The sequence below is a fragment of the Myodes glareolus genome, chromosome 2 (genome assembly GCF_982192425.1).
Source record: "Myodes glareolus chromosome 2, mMyoGla1.1, whole genome shotgun sequence".
NCBI lineage: Eukaryota > Metazoa > Chordata > Mammalia > Rodentia > Cricetidae > Myodes > Myodes glareolus.
The window spans coordinates 45,463,684-45,486,733 of NC_142027.1; the positions used below are offsets into that span (position 1 = coordinate 45,463,684).

The following is a 23,050-nucleotide window of genomic DNA, read 5'->3' on the forward strand; positions in this document are numbered from 1 at the left end:
TTGCCTCCATAAATATCTGGTCCTCCTGCTGCAGGCGCCTTTGCTCCACCTGGCGTCGACCACTCTCTTCTGCCTCCCGCATGCGCCGTTGGCGCTCAGCCAGCATGGCAAAGGCGTGGATCCTCCTCTCCTCCTGCAGTCTCACCAGCTCTTTGGACAGGAAGTCAAGCATGTCTGCCAACACCCTTCCTTCCAGGTCACCCAGAAGGTTTTCAATGACTGACACCTTAAAAACGAGAAAGACTTTAAGGATGAGCTCCACTCAGAACGGTGGTTCTTAAGTGCTGAGTGATCCAGAATAACCAAGCAAGGCAACTTCTTGTTAGAACAGCCTTCACTGGGAATATAATGCCCCGGTGACCCCCATCCCTGTGCACTTGTTAGAAAATGGAACACAAACTTAGACCCGAGAAAGCAGGTCTGAGAAAGTCCCAGGGCTCAGAGCCCTCAAGTTGGGAAGAGGATTTACTGAAACACTGTCTCAGCAAGACACACAATGTAATTTTTTTTCACTTTTATGCAGAAAGTCAGACATGAAGGAAGACAAGAAGTTAACATTGCATTCGATTTAATGAAGTAGAACTGCCTAGAAATTCACTCATGAGAACTTTTAATTTTTAAATATCTGATCTTCACCTACCAACCTGAACAGCTTTAAAAAAACAACGAATAGTGTGAAAGTGAAAAACCATGGTGCTTTCTAAACTTTTAATAACTTCAAAACTATTAACAATCATCTTTGAATCAGCACAGAATAAAACTTCGATGTCCATATATCGTTGAGGTAAAATAATGGGCCTGTGGAGTGCTTGGCCAAGAGGAAGTCACTGGTATGTGGATATCTGTGTCTGGGCTTTCACACAAGAAATGTGTTTAAGATGCCTTACCTGCTTGGCTTCCCTCTCCTGAACATAAGGGACAGTCTCCCATCTTCCCAGCACGTGCCGCTTTAACACTGACAGCTCTACTCTACACCCCTCTGGTTTGTGCCTAAAGGGAAGGGATATTCTCGGGTCTCAGGGGCATGTGGCTGAGACAGGCATCATGGCTGAGGCTCTCTGTCAAGGGCAGTTATTAGGCCAGCTCCCTCATCCCATCCTCACCCACACATACTTTCAAGCCCTGTAGTTCGACGTTGGTAGTGGTTGTTTTTTTTTTAATAGGAGCACCAACAGGGGAAGTTAGGGCATGTCACTGCTCATGTATGAACAGCGGATGCTCAGCCCAGAGAGGGTGGCTTCTCTGCCTGTCATCATGGACCAAAATGCTCTCACTTCCAGGGTGGGGGTGGGTGGTAACATAAGGTTCACAGCTGCCTTTTCATGCCCAGCCCCATTCCTTTGCAGGGAACGTAGCCAGGAATGCTTAGGTCGGGAAACACAACTTGAAAGCAAAAGCGCTTAGGAGGCATTCTGTATCACTAATTCTTCACGAAATGAAGTTGTGTTTCCTGGACAGTTTCCCACAGAAGTGGAAAGAGGTAGTGAGACCAGCATTGCTAAACCTGTGAAGTACACCTTCCCTCAGGTCCCTGCACTGGGTACCTTGATAGGACCAAAGATACGCAGTCTTTGGAGGAGTGACCCAGACATTTGCATCCAGCTCGGCTGACCTGAATATCTACTAGAGTTGGCTTAGCTCCATGCACCTCAAAAGGGCTAAGGAGGGCATTTTCCCCATCGCATCGCAGGTCCGCCTGCTTTCATGGCTTACCATCCTGTCCAAACCTCTCCAAGACTCCAGAACCACCAGAGTCAGACACTCCAGGTCCACAGTATGGCCTCATCTTTCATCGGTCCTACTTTTAGGTGGTACAGCTTGGGACGCTCTTATTGCCCCACCTTGCGCCTACTCCCCCAAGCCCACTGCACTTCAGCGGCATTGCTGCCGCGTAAAAGAGTAAAGCCGTTGTCATTCCCAAGTTGAGCTTCTTATTTGTGCTCACTTCCCGTCTAGCACGAGAGCCGAGTGTGCTTACTAAAAGCGGGTCAAACGGCGCTGCTGAAAGTGCTACCGCTTTAACACTAAACTGCAAATCGATTCATTTTGAGGTTTGGTTTACAGATATCTGGGAATATAAGAGAAATAACCGCGGTATAGTCAGTAACACTTGAGAACGATCGTGGAGAGACAAATGTTGGATGTGGGGGGGGGGGTGCCATTGTTAGTTTATGTCAGATGGCAGAGTAGGGGAGCCTGACAAAAGTCACCAAACATCGTGAGACAGCGGCGTAATTAATGGGTACCTCAACCAGCAGGAGCAATTCACGTGGCTCCAAAGTTCTATAATTAAATGTCAGTGTTTTAAAAGAAATCTCCTACTGTGCTTTTCCATGTTACTTTTTGTTGCTGTTGCTACTCCTTTAGACATTCCACTAAGTCCAGGCATCAGGGAGTTGGGCAGCATTAGTCAATGCTTAAGATAAATCAAAAGGGAAAATCATAAAGTTGGGGGAAAAGTGTATTTGTTTGGTTTGGGTTTTGAGGTTTCTTTCTATTTTTTTAAGTAAAGACAAGAGCACCCATTAGATTCAGCGAGGGCACACCCCACGTAATATGGGCTGCTGCAGACTGCTGTGTGCCCGGGCTGTAGAGCAATTGTTAGAATCTTTTCATCTATTGTTATTACAGCGCTGTTCACCGGACAGCAGCCACCCCTAGAGGGGAAGGCGCAGCAAGCCACAAAGAGCACAAAGGGCAGAACCTTGTTCTCATGCAAGTTCCGTTGCCTCTGCAGGGCCAGGGTCACTTGCTTCTCCGCTTTCTTCACAAACTTGTCGTCCTCCTGCAGGGCGTGGCTGGTGCGCAACTCCATGATCAACTCCAGTCGCTTCTCTTTGCCCTCAAACATCTGCACCAAATCAAATCCAGAAAGAGTTACCTGTTACCTTGTGCCAAGACTGCCAGGGCCGCGCGGCGAGCTGGGAGGCATGCGCGAGCCGCAGGTTCTGCCGCTCACTTACTGCGCCCTCAAAAAATAAAAATAAAAATAAATAAAACAAAACAAAACCCTACGACGGCACTATTCGAGGCCAGTTTGCTTTTCCGATGAACTAAACCCTGGGCTCATAGCTCACAATCCACTATCTGAAGGGAACTGCAAGGTTCTCCGAGGATTAAGGAGAGGAAGCACAGTGCTGAGCACAGGCGTTCACCAGCTGCCCTGGACTCGCAGTCTCTCAAGAACTGACGGCCTCAGGAGGGAAAGGCATGGAAGAGAGATCTGTGTGTTTTAAAGTGAGGTGTGTCTATTGCAGCCTTCGCAGAGATCATCTGGTCAAAGCTTAAAGTCAGGACCAACACTGGGCCTGCCGCTTGTTAAGGGAACATCCCTCAGACTCAAACTACTTCCTTCTAAAATGAGATTTCTAGTAGGAAGAGAGAGAGAGAGAAAAGAATACACTCAGGCATATAGCTCAAAACTATAACAACTTTGTGTTTCTAACACAAATATTACCCACTCTATGCAAACTCAGTTGCTTTAAGGCATAGTAGAAACTTATGGAGTCCCTCTTGGTTTATAATGCTCTAACTGTCAAAATTCAGATGTGCATATCTGGGGAGTTAACAATTCCACAAAAGAAAATGGAGTTCACATCGTTCAAGTTCTACACGACAGGCAGGTGATTCCTCTCATCTTGACCTTGTCTGACCCCGATGGACAAGGACAGCACTGGGAGGGAAGGGGAGTTAATCCTGGAGCACAGCAAAATAGGAGGGCAGGGTGCATGAGGGAATTTGCCTTGGCAGCAAGTACAGATGCGGTTTCCAGCGTTCACTATCGTGGGAGAAACGATGGCCAGTGGTCTGACCTACGCACCATGTTCTGCACGACTCTACCCCGGAGTAACTTCTGCAGATAGATCACAGCCATTTCTATTTCTCCTTCTTCCTAAAGAGACAAAGGGAGGACCGGGTGAGGACTGCAGCAGCTAGAGCATTGTACATTTTGGTGGGGGGGGGGGGACCTCTTTCAAGCGTGAGACTGTGGGAGATGTCAAAAGACTTCAAAGAGAGCTGAGATGTGAGTCTGCTGTTGTCATCAAACACATGGTGTCTTAAATATTATATACTGTATCATTAAAATGTATCACTTTTATTATGAGTAATACATCATGATGAGAGCCTAAAAGAAAGAAATGATGGGACCTCCAAGTTGGCCCTGCACATGGAGCCACTCCCAGAAAAATCATTCTGAATCCACAAATACAGCTAACAATGTCCTTTAACAGTAAGATTTTCATGTTTGCTTCTGAGTAATGAAGAAAGAGGCTAGAGCAGGGCACTTTTCACATAAGGTAGCTCTACTGGCAAATCAGAACATAGTGATAAGAGTTGTCAGCTACAAATATCAACTTATGTAACAGTTATGGTGCTGGGAGGGGGGGGACTGCTTTCTGCAGGGATGTAACTCCTGAGATGTAACTATGAGCGTGCACACACCAGACTTGGTGGGTTTAAAAAAAGAGATCTTGCAATTGGGAGGAAATTGTGGTGGAGGGGGAGATGGGAGGAATTAGAGCAGAGAGAATGGAAGCCCTGATCAAAACACTTTATATGCATCTATAAGATGGTGTGTCCAGCGCAGCAACAATAAACCTGGAAATCTGATAAGGCCTCTCAATGAAAAGGTAAGTGACAGGCAATGGAGGAAGGTTATGGGTAACCAGAGGGAGACATGGGGCCAGGGGAGGGAGCCTTTCTTGGCCTAGCTGTGTGGAGCAGTCCAGTCAGGGTCCCCACCAAAGAACGCTATAGTCTGGAGATGCCTCACCCACTTGCGCAGTCCTCCATACATCTGAATGGTGCTGTTGCCTTGGCCCCCCAGTGCTGAGATTACAGGGATATGTCACTGTGCCAGGCTATCTCCCCCTCTGTCTCCTCCCACCCCCTCCTCCTCTCTCTCCTCCTTTTTTTTGTAACATACATGGTGATACCTTCTAATAGCTATTTTTCATTCTTTTTGTTTTTATTATTTAAAAGACTAAATAGTTTAGATTTCACATGGATTATATTTGTATATGTTAGATGTTTGCTACACACAAGTTAAGAGGGAGCTGGGAATGGGTGGGTGGGTGAAGACATAGCTCAGGGGTTAAGGGCACTAGCTATTCTCACAAAGACCTGCATTTCCATGTCCGGCATCCCCATGGTAGCTCACAACCATCTTTAACTCCATTTCCCGGGTAATCCAAAGCCCTCTTTTGGTCTCCATGGTCAATCCATGCACGTGGTGCAGGCAAAATGCCTGTACACATAAAAAAAAATCTCTAAAGAAATTTAAAACAGAGGGAACTGATTTTAAATCAGAACTTGAGACGCTAACACTGCTGCCCTAATTGTATCCAACCCAAACTACCCTAAGCATGAACTGACTGCAGTCCTGAACTTAGTGCTTCAAGTAGAAGTTTCAGACTTACACTGGAACTCATCTCCAGCGTGGGGGTTGGAAGTCGACCTTGGGGTATGGAGTTCTTTTGCAGGAATCGCAGAGGCTTCTTTCCCTCTAGAACTTTATTCTTCTTATCCAACAGCGCCTGAAACACATACCAGCTAAGGTCATCTCTTAGTTTCCCCCATCCCCGAGTGCCAGGTCTAGACTGTAAATCTGGGTATCAACCCCGATCCCTATACCTATATTCAAGGTTAGCTGAGAAAGATCCAGCTGGGTGCATGTATTCTCCACTGTGTGCTGACATTCCTAAGAATACATTAACCACTGAATAAATACGGCATCTATTTTTTAAAATATACATTAATTAGTTTTGTGTTACATGTGTGTGTGCATGCCCGGGTGTATAATATTCACTGTGTGTTGTAGGAGGTTGCTTGTTTGTTCCCAGCTGCTCAGCCCCAAAATAACCACACACAAACTGTATTAATTACAACACTGCTTGGCCTATTACCTTATGTATATTTCTAGCTCACTCTTAGCTCTTAAATTAACCCATTTCTATTATTTTATATTTTACCACAAGGATTGTGGCCTAGTGGCAAGGTTGCAACTGCCAGCTTGTGTCTTTCCCCTCTGGCGGCTACATGGTTTCTCTTGACTCCGCCTTCTCCCTCCCAGCATTCAGTTTAGTTTTCCCCACCTAACTCTACTTTGCCCTATCACAGGCCAAGCAAGATTCTTTATTCATTAACCAATAAAGGCAACACATATACAGAAGGACTTCCCACATCGTGTGTGTGTGTGTGTGTGTGTGTGCCTGTGTGTGTGTGTGTGTGTGTGTGTGTCTGTGTGTGTGTGTGTGTGTGTCTGTGCAGAAGCCTTCAGGAGTCAGATCATTTGGAACTGGAGTTATGCACCACATAGATGCTGGGAACAGTACCCTGGTTTTTTTCAAGAGCAGTAAAATCTCTTAGTTGCTGAACTGTCTTTTCAGTTCCTACCTAGTTTTATGTCAGTTTCCATCAGAGATCGTGGGAATTTTTTAAAAAATTTTTAAAATGTTCTGTCGTGCATGCACATCACTTATTATTATTATTAGTTTTTTGAGACAAGATTTCTCTGGGTAAGAGTCCTGGCTGTCCGCTGTAGACTAGGTTGGCTTCGAACTCACTGAGATCCGCCTGCCTCCCTCCTGAGTGTTGGATTTAAAGGTGTGAGCCACCACCACTGCCCAAACAGAATTTATTGTTTTTAAATAAATGTCAAAAATAGGAGGCTCTCCTGTGTAGTGAGTAGTTAAACGTTTGTTTTGCTGTTGCAGAGGAGCTGGAGGACATTAAACACCATCGGTCTCTAAGTGGAGAGGGACCGTCCCTTTGGCATGGAAGGATGTGAATTTTAAATAAAAACGAGCTCATTTCCTGGTGTTTGAGTGTGTGTTCTGTATTTTTTTCATGTTTCCCCCTGTTTGTGTCACCAGAAACCCTGTCAAAATCACACATAAGGTTTATTTCAGCAATTCCATTTAGCCTCAGGGAAATACTTGAGAGAAGTACCAAGTTCTTGTGTTGTGGCTTAAAGCCTATAACTTAGCTAATTTTTGTCACAAAATCATTTTTACAGCATATTTTTCATAGAAACATAGGCAAGAGATGTTTGGAAAAACCTACAGCACTAAAAGTTGAAACTGGTAAAGTGTATAACATATAAGTAAAATTTAGCATGTCCTAACTGTGTTAGGTAATAGAACCTCTGGCCGTGATTGCGTCTTCTTTGGGCAGCTGCGGCTGGTGCAGCAGTAAAGATGGAGCAGTGGGCAGATACGGACATGCTGACAGCTGGGGAGCTCAGGGCAGAGCCCCGGGCCACACCACGTGGGATCACACGCCCACACCAGCCACTCCACAAACCCACAAAGTCAGTCATTCAGGACTAAAGGTCGGTAAGGGTGTGGGGAAACAGGCATTTGTAGGTACTGCTGTGGTGTGAGAAAATTATCTGTATTCTGTCAATCATGTATTTTAATAAAACGCTGATTGGCCAAGCAGGAAATATAGGTGGGTCAACCAGACAGGAAGTAGAGGCGAGGCAATGAGACTAGAATAAGGCTACGGAGGAGGAAGGTCCCTCCGCCACTCCTGCGCAGATCACTGAAGAATCAACATGTAAGCTGCCCCTGCTAAAAAAGGTACTGAGCCATTATGGCTAACATAGATAATGATAATGGATTAATATAAGTTACAAGGACTAATAAGAAGCCTGACCTAATTAGCCAATCAGTTTATAACCTAATGTAGACTCCATGAGATTTTCTTTGGGATTTGCCGGCTATGGGGTACTGGGCAGGACAGAAACCCCAACAAGCCGGCCGTCATGCTACACTGCTGAAACATATTTATATAAGAAAACTTGGCACTATTCATCAACATGAGAAATGCACACTGTTGTGGAGTAATCTTTGTGTACACTGTGGAGACGTGTGTTTGAATAAGGTGCCTTCTGATTGGTTTAAGAAAGAGCTAAATGACCAATAGGCAGGAGGTATATGCGTTAGGCGTGAGTTCAATTCCCTGCACCAAAAAGAAGTTTTAAAAGATGCCCATAGGGGGTTAGGGGAGTGGCTCAGTCAGTCAGAAGAGGACCGGAGTCTCACTTCTAAGGATCTGTTTAAGAAGGCAAATGTAGCAAAGGACAGCTGTAATCCTAACCCTGGGGAGACAGAGGCAGGAGGGTCCCTGGGTTTTGCTGACTGGCCAGGTACGTCAGCAATCTACATGTTCAGTGAAGGACACTATCTCAAAACTAATAAGGTGGTAAGCAAAGGAGGAAGAGGGAGAACATTTACCTCTGGCCTACATAAGTGCGCGTGCGCACACACACATGCACACACATGCACACACACCACACTTTAAAGTCCAAAGAGACAAGACATTGTGACTCATTCCTGTAATCTCAGCACTTGGAAGGCTGAAGCAGGAGGGTCATGAGGCCCAAGCTAGCCTGAGCCACACAGTGAAACTTTTTTCTTTTTCTTTTTCACTTTCATTTTCTTTTTTCTTTTTCAAGACAGGGTTTCTCTGTAGCTTCGGAGTCTGCCCTGGAATTAGCTCTTGTAGACCAGGTTGGCCTCTAACTCAGAGATTCACCTGCCTCTGTCTCTCGAGTGCTGGGATTAAAGGCAAGTGCTACAACGCCCAATTCTTTCTCACTTTAGATACATTTAAAAATTGTTTGTTTAGTGTTAGTGTGTGAGTGTGTATGTGTGCGCATGTGTATGTGCAGATCAAATGGGAACCCTCAGGAGTTGGCTCTCTGCTTCCACCATGTGGGCCCTGGGGATGGGACTCAGGTCCGATTAGGTACTAAGTGCCTTTCCTTGCTGAGCCAGCTCATCTGTCCACCAACTTAAATTGTTAGCAAGGATGACCTGAAAATATAATACTGTGGCAGTTATTTCAGGCACTCTGGGTATTTCTCCATGGCTTCTATAGCATAGCTCATAAAGCACCTTGGAAAGACAGTCCATCTCCCCCTCCCGTAATCCCTCCCTCTTCACCCCTCCCCGTCATTCCTCTCTCATCACCCCTCCCCATCACCCCTCATCACCCCTCCCTGTCACTCCTCCCTCATCACCTCTCCCTCGTCACCTCCCCTCATCACCCTTCCCTCATCACCCATCCCCTGTCAACCTTCTCTCGTCACCTCTCCCCCGTCACCCCTCCCTCACCACCCCTCCCTCATCACCCCTCCCTCGTCACCCCTCCCTCATCACCCCTCCCTCATCACCCCTCTCTCGTCACCCCTCCCTCATCACCCCTCCACCATCTAGCCCTGCACTCTCAAGACAGCTCAGTCTTGGGAAGATGCTTGCCTGACAACCTGGAATTGATTAAGTCTCGTCAACCCAACATTCCAAACCAGGAGACTCCCTGTAAATGTACTGCACTCCAAATCCAAGAGGAGAAACAGAAACAAGGACATCAAAATAATGCAACACTTTCAATACCTGAAGATACATCAGACATGAAGCATGGTCCAGCTCCTCCCAGCAAGATTAATAGGATGCTACAGTGCGGCCTATTTATTTTAGCTCTTATTATCTGATGCCAGATGTTAGGTTGTCGATTTTGGGCTATATACTAGAAAGTATACTAAAAAGCAAGAAAGAACACAGTCTGTCTAAATGGACAAACCGACAAGATCCACTCATGCACATGTTGGACTCAGCAAAAACTTAAAAATATCTGACTAATATGCTAAGGGAACTGATGTGGGAAGTAGACAGCATAGAAGAACAGAAAAGCAATGCAGAGAGAGATGAGAATGTTAAAACAGAACCACTAAGCATGGTTAGAAAATTAAAATGCAGCAACAGAAATGGGAAACGCCTTTAACAGGTCTAAACCAACTCGACACAGACAAAGACAGAGCCGAGTACTTTGGAAACGGTCAATAAGCGCGTCCCAGTGTCAACCGTAAAGAGAAAACCGGCAGAGCAGAACCTTTAGGAGCTGTGAGGTGAGGCAAAGGCATAACAAAGGTGCAGCTGGAGCACCAGAGCGTAGAGAGTGGGCGGATGAGGTGGTCCTTCACAGAGGGCTCGACCAAGCTGAGTGCTTCAATTCCAGCATCCATTAAGCCAGGACAGGGGATCTTGTGCCCAATCGCAGCTTGTAGGAGGCAGACACAGGAAGATCAGAGGCTAAACTCATCCTCGGTGAGACAGTGAGTCTGAGGCCAGCCTGTGCTACATGCGCCCTGTCTGAAAAAAGAAAAGAAGAAGACAAAGAAAGGGGAGAAAGCGCAGAGCAGAGCAAAGAGGCGGGGGGGGGGGAACAAAAGAAATGTTTCAAGCAGTAATGGCTGAAATGCCAGAATTACTCTAAAGACCCTGGTAAGGATCTAGGAAACTTAAGAAACAGCAAACGAGAAATGCCTCAAATAAAGACAAAAGTGCAGTCATGCACTCAAAGTGAAGAAAACACCAAACAGAGAAGACCTTGAAAGACCCCAGAGGGTACGGGAGCCCTACCCTTCCTAGAGAAAAGACATTGAGGATGACCAGCAGATTTCCAGTCAGAAATCATGATCAGTACGATGGGGAAATAGAGAAAAAATGCCAAAGGCGGAGTTCTGTGCAAGGCCGTGAGACTCAGGCTGGAAACACGGCTGAGACGTTAGACCAGAGTTTGGTTTGCGGCTCCCACATTAGGTGGCTCACATCCACCTGTCACTCCTGTCACAGCTGCAGGGTGTCTAACACCCTCTTCTGGCCACCTTGGGCACTTGCACTGATGCGCACGCATACACGCGCGCGCGCACACACACACTCACACACACACACACACCTCTCAAAACAATAAGATAAATATTTTTTTAAGAGTGAAAAGACCAAAAATAAAAAAAAAATAAAAAGTTTCTGTGCTTTGAAGGACACGGACACTGTCTGGAGTGAGGAGATATCCTAGAGAATAGGAAGACAGTTTTAAAGTGAAAAAGTCTAGTCTCTGGAATATTTTTTAAATTCAGTAATAAAAAGACAACTAGTTTTTAAAATGGACAAAATATTCAAATAGACATGTATTTGAAAAACATACAAATTACCAATAGGAACTTTAAAAGCTCCTTAGTGTCATCAATTATCAGGGAATTGCAAACCAAAGCCCCATGGAGCCACCATCTCCCTCAGACCGACATGGCTCGGAGAAAACAGATGGTAAGAGACAGAAAGGATGTACAGAGGAATCCATGCACACAGCCACTTAGATTAAAAAAAAATAGTGTAGTCGATTTGTTAACAATCAGGAAGTTCCTCAGAAAGTAAAACAATTGCTGTATGACCTATGATCCTCCTGCTAGAAATTCATCCAAAAGAAACCAAAAGCACCATGTCTATCCAAACTAGAACACAGAAGCCCACGGCACCCATAGTAGGAAGAACTGAAAGGCTTGTGAGCTAAGAGTGGAGAAACAGAATGTGGTGTATCCATACAATGGGATATTGTGTAGTCATAGGAAAGAATGAGGACCGGGAACTGTGCTAGAATACGGGTGAATGAACGGGGCTAGCAGAGGGACCATGTACTGCAGGGCTCTGCTTATGCAACATGCTCAGAACAAACCCATCCATAAAGAGGAAGAAGGACAGAGACTGGAGGAGAGCGAGGAGGACGGAAGTGAATGCTCAGAGGTACGGGGTTTGTCGCGGGGACGATGGATTAGAGCAATGACAGACACAACCTTGCTGGCAGACCATGCCGAAAATGATCCAGTTCTTAAGGCAGAAGTAAAATGACAGGGGTCAGAGACACACAGGTCTGTAAAGACAGGGAGACAGCAGGGAAGGAATAAACAAAGGGAAGATAAAATCTTTTGTTTTTTCTTAAGTTTAAAAATATCCAGTGTAGCCGTGTGTGTGTGTGTGTGTGTGTGTGTGTGTGTGTGTGTGTGTGTGTGTGTGCGCGCGCTGTAGCAAGTGTGGTGGTATCCACCTATAATCCCTGGTCACGGGAAGTGGAGGCAAGGGGTTAGAAGGTCAAGGTCTTCCTCAGCTATACAGTTATCCAAGGCCGACCTGGGCTGTGCAAGACCCATCTCAAAGAAATCAAAACAGAGTGAAAATGCATTGTGTGTCTATAGGACGAGTGTCAGAGAGCTGAATGCCGGTAGTGTCCCAGGGATGAAGGGGGCCTTGGAAGCGATCTGTCCCACACATCAGAGAGGCATAGTACAAAAGCCACACTGAATACTTTTGGATATTAGAGATTAAGAATGGCAAACATCACATATCAAAACTAATGAAATGTAGCAAAACTCAGTGTTTTGAAGGAAATGTTTAGCTTAAAATACTTATAAAAAGTTGATGAATGACTGAAATCAATAATCTATACATTTAATTTTTTGGTGTAGGAAAATAATCACAGGACAACTCAAAGAAGAGATATTTAAAAATACAAGAAAAGAGACAGTGTGAATATATGTCCAAACCTGAAAATTCATTGTTTGGAAAAATAGCTCCAAGAAAATGAGCAACCCTTCAGTAAAACAAATTAAGGAAAAAGAGTTAAGATATAAACAATGTTACAAATGAAAAAATGGACATGATTATATATAAAACAATATGATCAGTGAGCATGTCAAAAAACTGAACAGATAAGTGAGATTCTAAACAAGATAATTTACCAAATGAATGCAAAGAAACTGTACATGGTGTAGAGAAACTGAGGCACAGGTCAAACTCTTTTTCATGAAGACACTAGTCCTACGTGACTTTGTTCGTACATCCTTCCACACTGAAAGGACAGATTGGCTTGGTCTTCCTAAATTCTTCTCGGGGGAGAAGGAAGAAGAGATGCTCCCAGGTCACTTCAGGAAACCTGCTCAACTTTGGGATGACGCACAGGCAAATTAGAAGAAAAAAATAAGAGAGTTGTTTCATGAGCAGAGAAGCGAAAAGTTAAACCAGATCCAACGATGTGTTAAAATGAGCGCTGTATCTTGACCAAGCAAGGTCAACCACTGATGCTGGACAGATTAGCATCTGTAAACATTTGCTCTGGAAACACAGTAGATCATTGGATAAAGTAACATAAGCATATGGTCAAAGGCTTTAGCAAATCAAGAGGAAAAGAGAGTTTCTATAACGCAATACAAAGTACAGAAAAAATTCTTACAGAAAATGGCGAGTACAGTATTCAGGAAGGGTGAACACAGATGGAGACGCAGTAGGGGAGAAAAGACACATGTGATCATTTCAGAGGTCCTAAGCTTTTTCAAAGTGCATGTGTGTGTGTGTGTGTTCACATGGGAATGTGTTCTTATGTGTATGTGCAGGTATATGTTCATGCTTATGCGTGTGGAAAACAGATGTCAAACTCAGGCGTTGTTTCTCCAGAGGTAGCCAGCCACCTTGGATCTCTCAGTGGACCTGGGCCTTGCTGACTACGCCAGGCTAGCTGACCAATGCCCCCCAGGGATGCTGCTCCTGTTTCCTCGGTGGCTGGGATTATAACTGTGTTACTACACCCAGCTTTCTTACCTGGGTGCTGGGGGTTGGACTTAGGTGACCATGCTTGCCCGGGGGGTTCTTCACAGGCTGGGCCATTCCCCCAGTCCTAAGGTCTTATTCTTTTTTTAATGTTGAGTTTGGGTTCCCATAGATTCTTATGTGTTACAAGAATCAGGGAAGCAAGAAAATACCTATGGACAAGAGGATGTCATAAACCAGGGATTCCAAAGTGCGGCTCCTGGGCCTACAGCAACAGCATCACCTGGAGACATGTGAGGCCTGCCCATGTCCACAGCCTCGCCCACATCTACTGGGCGAAACTCTGGGTGGAGCCTAGAAGCACATCTCAACAAGCCCTCCATGGGCGTCTGATGCTGACATCTGATGGGCATTAAATTCCTGCTTAGTTGACTTTTAAACTGGATTTTTAAAAAAGACCTTGGTCACATCTCCTCTTCCTCATGGTGCCCTCACAGCAAACATAACAGGAAGAAAACAGAACGACAACTCTTAACAAAGTGATTCCCAATGCTAGAAGCAGCTAACTTCATAGTTCCAACTCTAGCCTAAATAGAGCCCAAGAGGAAGCGCTTTAAGAAAGTAATAGCTTCTGTCCAGGGGAAGGCGACCCCTAGAAAGGCCTGTCACAGTTTGAAATGAAGGTGAACTTGCACAGATCAGGACACCCGGGGGACCTCTGAGAGCGGAAGTCTAGAGAGGAGAAAGAATGCAGGCTGTGTTTCAGGTGCATGGCCACCGTTGTCCATGACGACGTGCAATTCAGGGTGCAGCATTGCTCTGCAGAGGTCGGAGAGGAAGTGTCTAGTCTTCGGAGCCCCCCGATACCTTGTGAACCTCGGCCAACTCATAGTCCATCCTCGCGGCCCTCTTGAGAAAGCCGGCCTTGGTGGTGATGATTTTGGGCTTTGGAGGTTTGATCCTGGGCTGCGTCACAAAATCGGGGAGGCATGATTCAAGTTCCACCAACCCTGTGGGAGGAAGCATGTGGTTTTAGTGTCCCCTGCTTACACTGAACGTGCTGAGGGTGTACTGTTAGGACCATGAGCTTTGGAAGGTGACGCCTTTAAGAGGATGAACTGTTTCTAAAGCATGAGTCCGTGGAGTCAGCTTCTGCCCTCAGTGCCTTGGGTGGCGCAGTAAGAACCCATTCTGAACTAAAGATGTGTTCTACAGAAGGTACAGACAGTAGCCGGCAGCGGTCTATACAGCTTTATGACAGATGGCGTCCCCATTCTAAAGTGGGTGTTCACCAGGGCTCTAAGCTCAAGAGTCTGGCCGCTAAACTGTTAAAAGTTGAAACAAGTTTTTTGGGCTTCATAAAAGGCACAGAGCTCTTCATGAATAGACTACCCAGTGACTTTGCCCTGCCTTCTAGATTTCTGCCTTATTAGATTTCATTGTTTGTTTCATAAGCCCACGTAAAGCTTTTCTTTAAATCAAAATATATTTCAAAGCTTGATTGCTGTCATCTGTTTTTAGGTAGAAGTCTTGCTGAGTGACCCAGGCTAGCCCAGACTTCTGGACTCTGGTGATTGCCGGTCTCCAGCCCTGGGAATTAGGAGCCACAGGCGTTTGCTAACTACACCTAAGCTACCACATTTCGTAGAGAACTGAATTTGCTCCTTGTTAAATTATTCCACAGGGTTTTTCTGTTCTTGGCGTCTGAGTTTTTATTGCTTCATGTGAAGCTGTATTGACAAGCATATATCATCTGCTTGTTCTTGCTTTTTCAGGCGCTCTATTGTTCACCTTCAGGGTTTGTTTACCTTCGTAGGTGTTGAGGTAGTGGTTTCTGACAACAAAGTCCTCTGAGTTGTTGTCTGGAAAACGACCAAGGCGAGACAAAGGCCCGTAGACCTGAGATGCAAAATCAGAATATTCCTTGATGATGTCTCTCCTCTGCAGCTTCCCCTCTATATTCTTCCCTTTTCTTAGGAGTTTTCTGATGTCTGAAATAAAGAGTACTGTCATGATTCTCTCCCGGATACTACTCCGAATTATAAATGTAGACTAGGAAAGCAACTCGTTTGGTTCACAAGGAAGATATAGAGCTGAGTAAATTTTACGATGGCCCACGACAGCCAGAATGCAGCTCTAGAAACGGGTGTGCCATCTGTGTGGCTCTGAGTACCATGACAGGCAGGGTGGCAGAAGCTGAATCAGCTAGTGTCCTCGGTGTGGAGTCTCACACACACACACACATACACCCGCCCACACACACATCCCTGTGATAACTGCAAACTCTGGGCTAAGAAGAAGCAGTCAATAGAAGACTGTGAAATAACCGAACCAATTTAGAGTAAATAGAAAATCTATGTTATGTGCAATGCTAGATCAACCCATCTCTTTGTAAGGGGAGCACTGCAGATTCACGCTGGCTAACACCAGGGTTTCAGATGTCCTGGCTCATAGCCTCCAGCCTGGCTTGATGGGTAGAGGGAGAAGGCACATTTGTGCACAACCAAACACTCATCCGGGGAGTCATGCGTGCACTCCCATCCCTCCTGCAGCCCTCCCTGGGCCACCGCTAACAGCTGTGACAGCCTGTCACTAGAGCGAGGAGTCCAGAGCCACTGCTGCCTTGTGCTTGCCGTTCACGGTTCAGTCGCAAGACTTTGTATGTGACTTGGAGTGTTAGAATTTAGTAAAATAATTTTCATTGGACTATTTATCTATAGAAGTCGAATCCATCATTAGCTATGTCTTGTATCGAAAAGAAAAAAATGTCTAAATTCATGGCCAATAGCTAGTGAGGTTAGTTCAAGAAAATAAAACAAAAGCTGAGTTCACTAAAAAGAATTTTTAAGAATTTAATTTCAGAAAAAAGTCAATGTTCACTTATTTTTCTTAAAAAAATGTGATTGAGTTGCTAAGGTGCATCACAATCACTATGCATTGGTAATGCAACTCTTCAGGGTTTTTTTATGAATTTGGGGCAATCTGAAAACTTTCAGAGTTGTTTTTAAATTTCTTTTTAAATTAGCTCCTTGAGAATTTTGTACAGTGTGGTTTGATTATATTCGGCCCCTCCTCCATCCTCTCACAGCCACACCCCCTTTCCTTCACCCCTCCTCCGTCCTCTCACAGCCACACCCCCTTTCTTTCACCCCTCCTCAGTCCTCTCAGAGCCACGCCCCCTTTCCTTCACCCCTCCTCAGTCCTCTCAGAGCCACGCCCCCTTTCCTTCACCCCTCCTCAGTCCTCTCAGAGCCACGCCCCCTTTCCTTCACCCCTCCTCAGTCCTCTCAGAGCCACGCCCCCTTTCCTTCACCCCTCCTCAGTCCTCTCAGAGCCACGCCCCTTTTCCTTCACCCTCCTCAGTCCTCTCAGAGCCACGCCCCCTTCTCCTATTGCCCAATTTAGTGTCCTATTTTTGTTCGTTTGTGTTTTCATCCATCAAGTCCATCTGTGCTGTTCATATATTCTTGGGTGTGTAGCTCTCCAGTGGGGTGTGGCAATTTACCAGGGACAACACTCTCAAAAGGTAATACACTGTTTAAAAAGTTAATCACCTTCTATTTTAAGTGTGTGTGGAAGTGAGTGTTTGCTGGAGGCTGTCAAGTACCACGGCTCACGTGTGAAGGTTGAGGACAGCCTTCAGGAGTCAGTTCTCCTCTTCCGACCGTTAGGTCCTGAGGATCAAACACATTTACCACACAAACAATCTCAATGGCCTCAGTAAAGCAATTTTACAGGCAACTTTAAAAAGGTTTTTTTTTTTTCAGTAGGAAAAGCTACAAAATTAAATGATAATAATTCAAGTTTTTAATGAAAGACTTAACTTGAGTTTTTAGTTTTTTTCTTTGTGTGTGTTGTACTTTCATGTGGTGCATGCACACGCACGTGCTAGCAGGTGCGGAGGCCAGAGGACGATACTGAAATTAAATTCTTACTTAAAAATCCTTTTTAGTGAACTCAGCTTTTGTTTTATTGTCTTGAGCTAACCTCACTAGCTGTGGCATTAAAAATCTCTTAGAGAGAAGCAGTTAGGAAAACAGAAGACTAAAATATCTTAGGGGGCAAGAATTAAAAAAAAAATAGTTAATTGCCTGGCACAGGCCTTTAATCCCATAACTCTGGGAGGCAGAGGCAGGTGGATCTTTGTGAGTTCAAGGCCAGCCTGATCTACAGAGCAAGTTCCAGGACTGGCTCCTAGCTGCTGAGAAACCCTGTTTCAAAAAAACAAACAAACAACCAAACAACAACAAACAAACAAACAAGCAAACAATGAAACAGTTCATCAATAGGCTTCCTAAGTAGAGCTTTGGTCTATGAGTGGGGAGCCTAATACCAATAATGGCATATATGTGTATGCCAAGAACTCAACTACTTATTAGAACATGGTCACCTGGCCTTCTTAGCAATTTTCCGCCAAAGTCCACCTTCCTAAGTAACTCCTCTCTCTTCCTTGCCTATGCGATACACTAAGACCAAATCAGAATTCCATCATAGCTCAGGAAGGCTTGATCAAAGCCCCAAAGCCCAGTCCCCTCCCTGGCCGGCTCACGCCACAAATTACTTGACACATGTGTGTGCTGGATCTGTGCCACTTTGGCCTCCTTCGCCTCCTGCAGCTTCCACCACTGGGCGTTCAGGTGCTTCATGTCCTGCTCATTCTGGTTCTCCTCGCGCCTCCTCAGCAGCTGCTTCAGAACCTCCAGCCGCAGGTCCTGCAGTCTTGGGGTGGGTTACAGAGCATTACTCTCCCAAACAGGAAGTTCTGTTGGCGAGCCACAGAAGGCCCTCCCTATGAGCATCATATTTGTGCGGTTTAAAAAGACCACTGTGGTAAAAAACGAGACAAGTGAGCTGAAATCCCGGGGAGGACACTCTGGCCGCAGATCTCTATATCGTGGGAGCTTGGGGTAGGGGTCGCGTTCATGCACACAGTCCGGACAACGAAGAGCAGACAGATGGGGCAAGAGGTGGGTTCTCTAAGCAGCTGAACCTAGAGAACAAGAGGTTTGTGGACAGTACCAGACTAATCATAGTTAAGAGGAAGAGGGAAGAAAGCCGGGGTAGGTAGTAAGCGATCTTGAGACAGGACTGGTCCCTACACATAGCAGGAACTTGGTTGTTAACCTTCCCTTTCCCTTTCCTAGCTCATGTGTTCTAGCGCTGCCTTGCTTACATATCCAACCACATGCACGTGGTGGCGACGTCTGTGCCCTCAGCTGTTTAGGAACCAGTGTTTCTGCCTTGGGGAACCTGGTATGTGCACACCAACCAGCACGTGGAAAGCTGAGACAGGAGGATACAAATTCAAAGTCAGCCTGGACTACATAGAGAAATTCTGTCTCAGAAAAGACCAAGGGGGCGATGGGGCTGAAAGTAGGGGACCAGAGAGGACAGGACGTGTCTCAAATCTTCCCTAAGTGCAGACAGTGAGAAAGGATGGAGCTAGGCGGTCAATGCTACTGGGAACTGTGCTTTTAACATTAAGGCCCACAGCCCCGCTGCTTCCTGAAGTGAAGGATATATAGTCACATGCTCACAATGAATCGGGTCTTAGGTACTGTGACGGTCCTGTGACACTGTGAGGAGGCTGAACAGTTCATGTCACCTACTGACGGCAGAGCCACTGAGGCTCCGTAGATCAACACACTATTCCCACTTACGGTGATGCTGTAAACAGACGCACTGGGCAGCAAGCCATGTAAAAGCTTGGCGCATACAATAATATGCAGCACTTGATAATGGTTACAACTCTCTATGTATGCCGACAGATTTATGCTGTTTATTCATTGCTGTTTTATTTATGCATTTAGAGACAGGGCCTCATGTAGCCTAGGATGACGGCAAACTCAGTACACCATCAGTGGTCTTGAACTCCTGATCCTCCTGCCTCTACCTGTTGGCCACTGACATTAACCTCCGTGCCAGGCTTTTATTATTATTATACTGTGTTATTTTTAAAGCTTTTTGTAGGAATTTACTGCCACTTATGTTGGTGGCAGTCCTGTATACCTCATATTCACCACATCTCCAATGGCACCGAAGGGCCACACTGAGGGACCTCTAGCTGTCCAGGATGAGAAAGAGCACCCCACTTCTCAGAACACAACCCTCTGTTAATCAGGCAGTGACTGCATTAGGTGGTACCAGGGTCACTTCTCCACTTTGCTTTTACTTCCATTTCTTCTGTGGCAGAATAGAGATAATAGTGCCTCTTTCATGAGGTTGTTTTGGGCGTTAAATGAGTAACCGCAGGAAAAGTTCTCGAACTTAAGTGTGAAACAGAGCTCCCTGGAAGGTTTGCTCCGATGCAGGCTGATGACTCTGACCTCCTGATTCAGTAGGATGAGCCCAAGACTATGGGTTTCTAGAGTGTTCTCAGAACAGTGTGCACAGAGTGAGTACTCTGAGTGGTATGCTTTGAACCTTGTCTCTAAAAACCATAATAATAATGATGATGATGGTGACGGTGATGAAGGTGAAGTGTGAGCGCTGCTCTCACCATCCCAGGGTGGCTGTCCAGGAGCCAGAGAACCTACTTTTCAATCTCTCCCTCTCTGAAGGCCCACTCCTTCCTCTCCATGGCGTTCATCATCTTCCTCCTCTTCTCAAACTGGAGGCTGTCGTTCAGCGGGGGCAGAGTGGCTTCCCAAGCACGCTTTTCCCGGGCCCGTTCTATCATCTCCACCTCAGCTTGTCCTGCTGGGAGACCTCGGCCTGCAAGGGAATGTCACAGCTCAGGAACGCAGGGCACACCCACAAGCCACCATTGGAAGACTTCTCCTGCCCTGCTCTAAATTCAAGCGTTGGGCTAGATCATGATGTCACTGGGAAAGATTCCCTGGAGGCCTCAAAACTTGTGTATTACAACTGTGTCCTTCATGCCTCCTTTTACTGGGGCAGAAGTTATTTTGTTATAGAATCTTATTTTAAGATGAGTTACATTTATTTATGCTGTGGAACATTTGTTTAATGGTGCAAAGATGTGGTGCATTCTTTCACGTTGCATTTGTTTAACTCTGTGACGCTGTGTTACTTTGCCTGCCTAAAACACCTGATTGCTCTAACAAAGAGCTGGATAGGCAGGGCTGGCAGGCAGAGAGAAGAAATAGAACAAGAAAGAGATCAAGGGGAAAGGAGGAGAGGAGGATGTAAGGGGCCAGCCACCCAGCTACATGACCAGTGATGGAGTAAGAAAGAATGAAAGGTGTATAAAACAGAGAAAGATAAAAGTCCAGAGGTGAAAGATAGGTAGGATAAATTTAAGAACAACTGGCTAGTGACAAGCAAAGCTAAGGTCGGTTATTTGTAAGTACTAGTAAGATGCTGAAATAACCAAGCTAGCTAAGGATAAAACAATTACATTTTACTTATTATAAGGGGAAAACTCATGAAACAGGAAAAGAGAAACCCAAGCACAGCAATGTCCCAAGAGAAAAGGCACAGAGAAAGCAGAGAGTGAGCACCTGGAGGTGCCCACGTATTACCACGCCTTAACTAAGACCCACCTCTTAAAGATGATTGGCTAACAAGGTTCCCTATCAATAAGACTCGGTATTTATATGGGAGCTGTGTGAAGAGATGAGGTGAAAAACAACCAACAATTTTTGGTTGCATACATGTTCAAGGAAAGCACTGAAGAACCAAACGGTCAGTGACCGCCGAATGGTCAAACCTTCGAAAGTCCTGTACTAGACAAGTCCATGTTTTCAAATGCAAAGAGGGGCTGGAGAGATGGCTGGTCTTCTGAAGGACACAGGCTCAGTTCTCGGCACCCACATAGTGACTCAAAACCATCTTTAAGTCCAGTTCCAGAGGCTCTGGCGCCCTCTCCTGGCCTGTTGGGCTGGCCTCGAACTCACAGTGATCCACCTGCCTCTGTCTCCCTAGTTCTGGGGTTAAAGGTGTGCTTTAATCACTTACAATATAGCAAGAATTGTTCAAATCTATCTACTCTTCAATAGATCTCTATTATAGAAATATAATGACTCCTATCTTACACATAAAGAAACCGGGAGCTAAAAGGTGAAGCCAGCGGCATGAAGCGGAGGTCGGGAACAAGCGCAGCTCTGTACTGTGTGTTTATGCGTCGGCAGCTATGCCCCTCATGAGGCAGAAACCAGGAACCAGATTTGATTCAAAGATGAAACAGAAAGAGCTACATAGAAACAAATGAACCAACTTTAAAAACAGCACACAGTTTTCACAATCACAGGCAAGCTGGATTCACATGTTATCTGTGCTTGCTCTCAGCCAGAGGCTGAAAAGCCCTTACCCGTGTGTAATCCTGAAACTTGTCTCTATCCCACTCCATGGTGGGGACCCCACTGCACTCACAGAGAGATCCAGGACCCCTAGAGTGTCTCCATATCTACATCTACACACGACTGCAGCAAACACCCTCCTCTGGTCTCACTGGGCCCAGTGTGAGCTTCTCTAGGATTCTCACAAGAAAGGCTCCAGTCGGAAAGCTAGGATTTAAGATAGGGTCGTGTTAATCCCAGAAACTGCTAAATCTACCGTGGGGGGGTATTCCTGCTGGGTATTACAATCCCTTCCTCTCTCCCTCCCACAGGGTTTATAGTCAATCTCAGTTGCCCCCTGCAGGCTTTGCAAACACAAACACAAAGGAGCTGGTGGATCCTGTGGGGAGTTTGAGGACCATAGCTATCTTACACAGGGACAGTTAGAGTAGGAGTAGGGATTTCAGTGAGAATCACTTGAAGATAGAAGGAAGGAAATCACACTCACAAGCGTGGTCTGTTTCTGCCTTCCTCACACCTCTGGAGGCCTAAAGAACCATTTTTAATTTCTCTATAAAATCTTGGCCTGTCCTTAAGCCCAGTCTCATTTGTTATTAGGCTGTGTCAATTAGGCTGTGATCTTTCCCAATAACTTTTCTAAGTTTATGCTGCCCGTGTAGTAAGGTTACTAGTCATTGTGCACATGTTGATTTCATGCTTAGCTCTCTTGTGGGTCATTTTGTTTTAGTTCAATTCTTAGCGTGCTGTTTTGAGACAGGGTCTCACTAAGTAACACTGGCTAGCCTGGAACTCACGGAGGCCCACCTGTCTCTGCCTTCTGAGCTCTGAGATCTATGACGTGCGCTGCCACAATGGCCTCTTAACAGGTTTTGTTTTTTTTTTTTTAATAGATCACATTTTATTTTACGTGCGTGGGTGTTGTTTTGCTTGTATGTATGACTATTCACCACTTACATGCCTGGCTTCTTGCAGAGACCAGAAGAGGGTGTCATATTCCCTGAAACGGAGGGTACAGATGATTGTGAGGCATTATCTAGGTCCTGGGAGTTGAACCTAGGTCCTCTGGAAATCAGCCACCGAGCTGATTTTCACTGAAGTAACCAGTGAGCCATCGTCCCAGACTCTTATTAGGGTTTTGACTGCTGACTGACCCTTATCCCATTTCTTTTCTGTCTTATTGCACACTCACGTCATCTTACCTCTCTGTTGCATTCTGGGACTCATCTTCCTTTTCAAATAAATCTCTGGGCACTTGTCTTCTTTTGAGAAATATCTGTTCAAGCTCGTTGCCCAATTTTAAGTAAGGTTATGTTTGCTTTCCATTGCGTAGCTTGCAGTCCTTGTATAGTCTGAAGACGGAGACTAACCCCTGCCTAATATATTATGTGCAAATATTTTCGCCCAGCA

General features: G+C 45.6%; 1 protein-coding gene across 2 annotated transcripts in view; it reads right to left on the minus strand.

Annotated features, from left to right (window-relative positions):
- Nucleotides 1–23,050, minus strand: part of Cfap91 (cilia and flagella associated protein 91) — a 41,900-nt gene that overhangs the window by 7,882 nt on the left and 10,968 nt on the right. For both annotated transcript variants that reach the window (XM_048422809.3, XM_048422810.3), the window contains exons 7-14: nt 19,919–20,096; nt 17,944–18,101; nt 15,191–15,373; nt 14,250–14,392; nt 5,421–5,537; nt 3,821–3,892; nt 2,705–2,851; nt 5–226 (exon numbers count right to left, since the gene is read on the minus strand). In XM_048422809.3, coding sequence (XP_048278766.3) covers nt 5–226; nt 2,705–2,851; nt 3,821–3,892; nt 5,421–5,537; nt 14,250–14,392; nt 15,191–15,373; nt 17,944–18,101; nt 19,919–20,096 — 1,220 coding nt within the window. The remainder of the gene's footprint in view (nt 1–4; nt 227–2,704; nt 2,852–3,820; nt 3,893–5,420; nt 5,538–14,249; nt 14,393–15,190; nt 15,374–17,943; nt 18,102–19,918; nt 20,097–23,050) is intronic.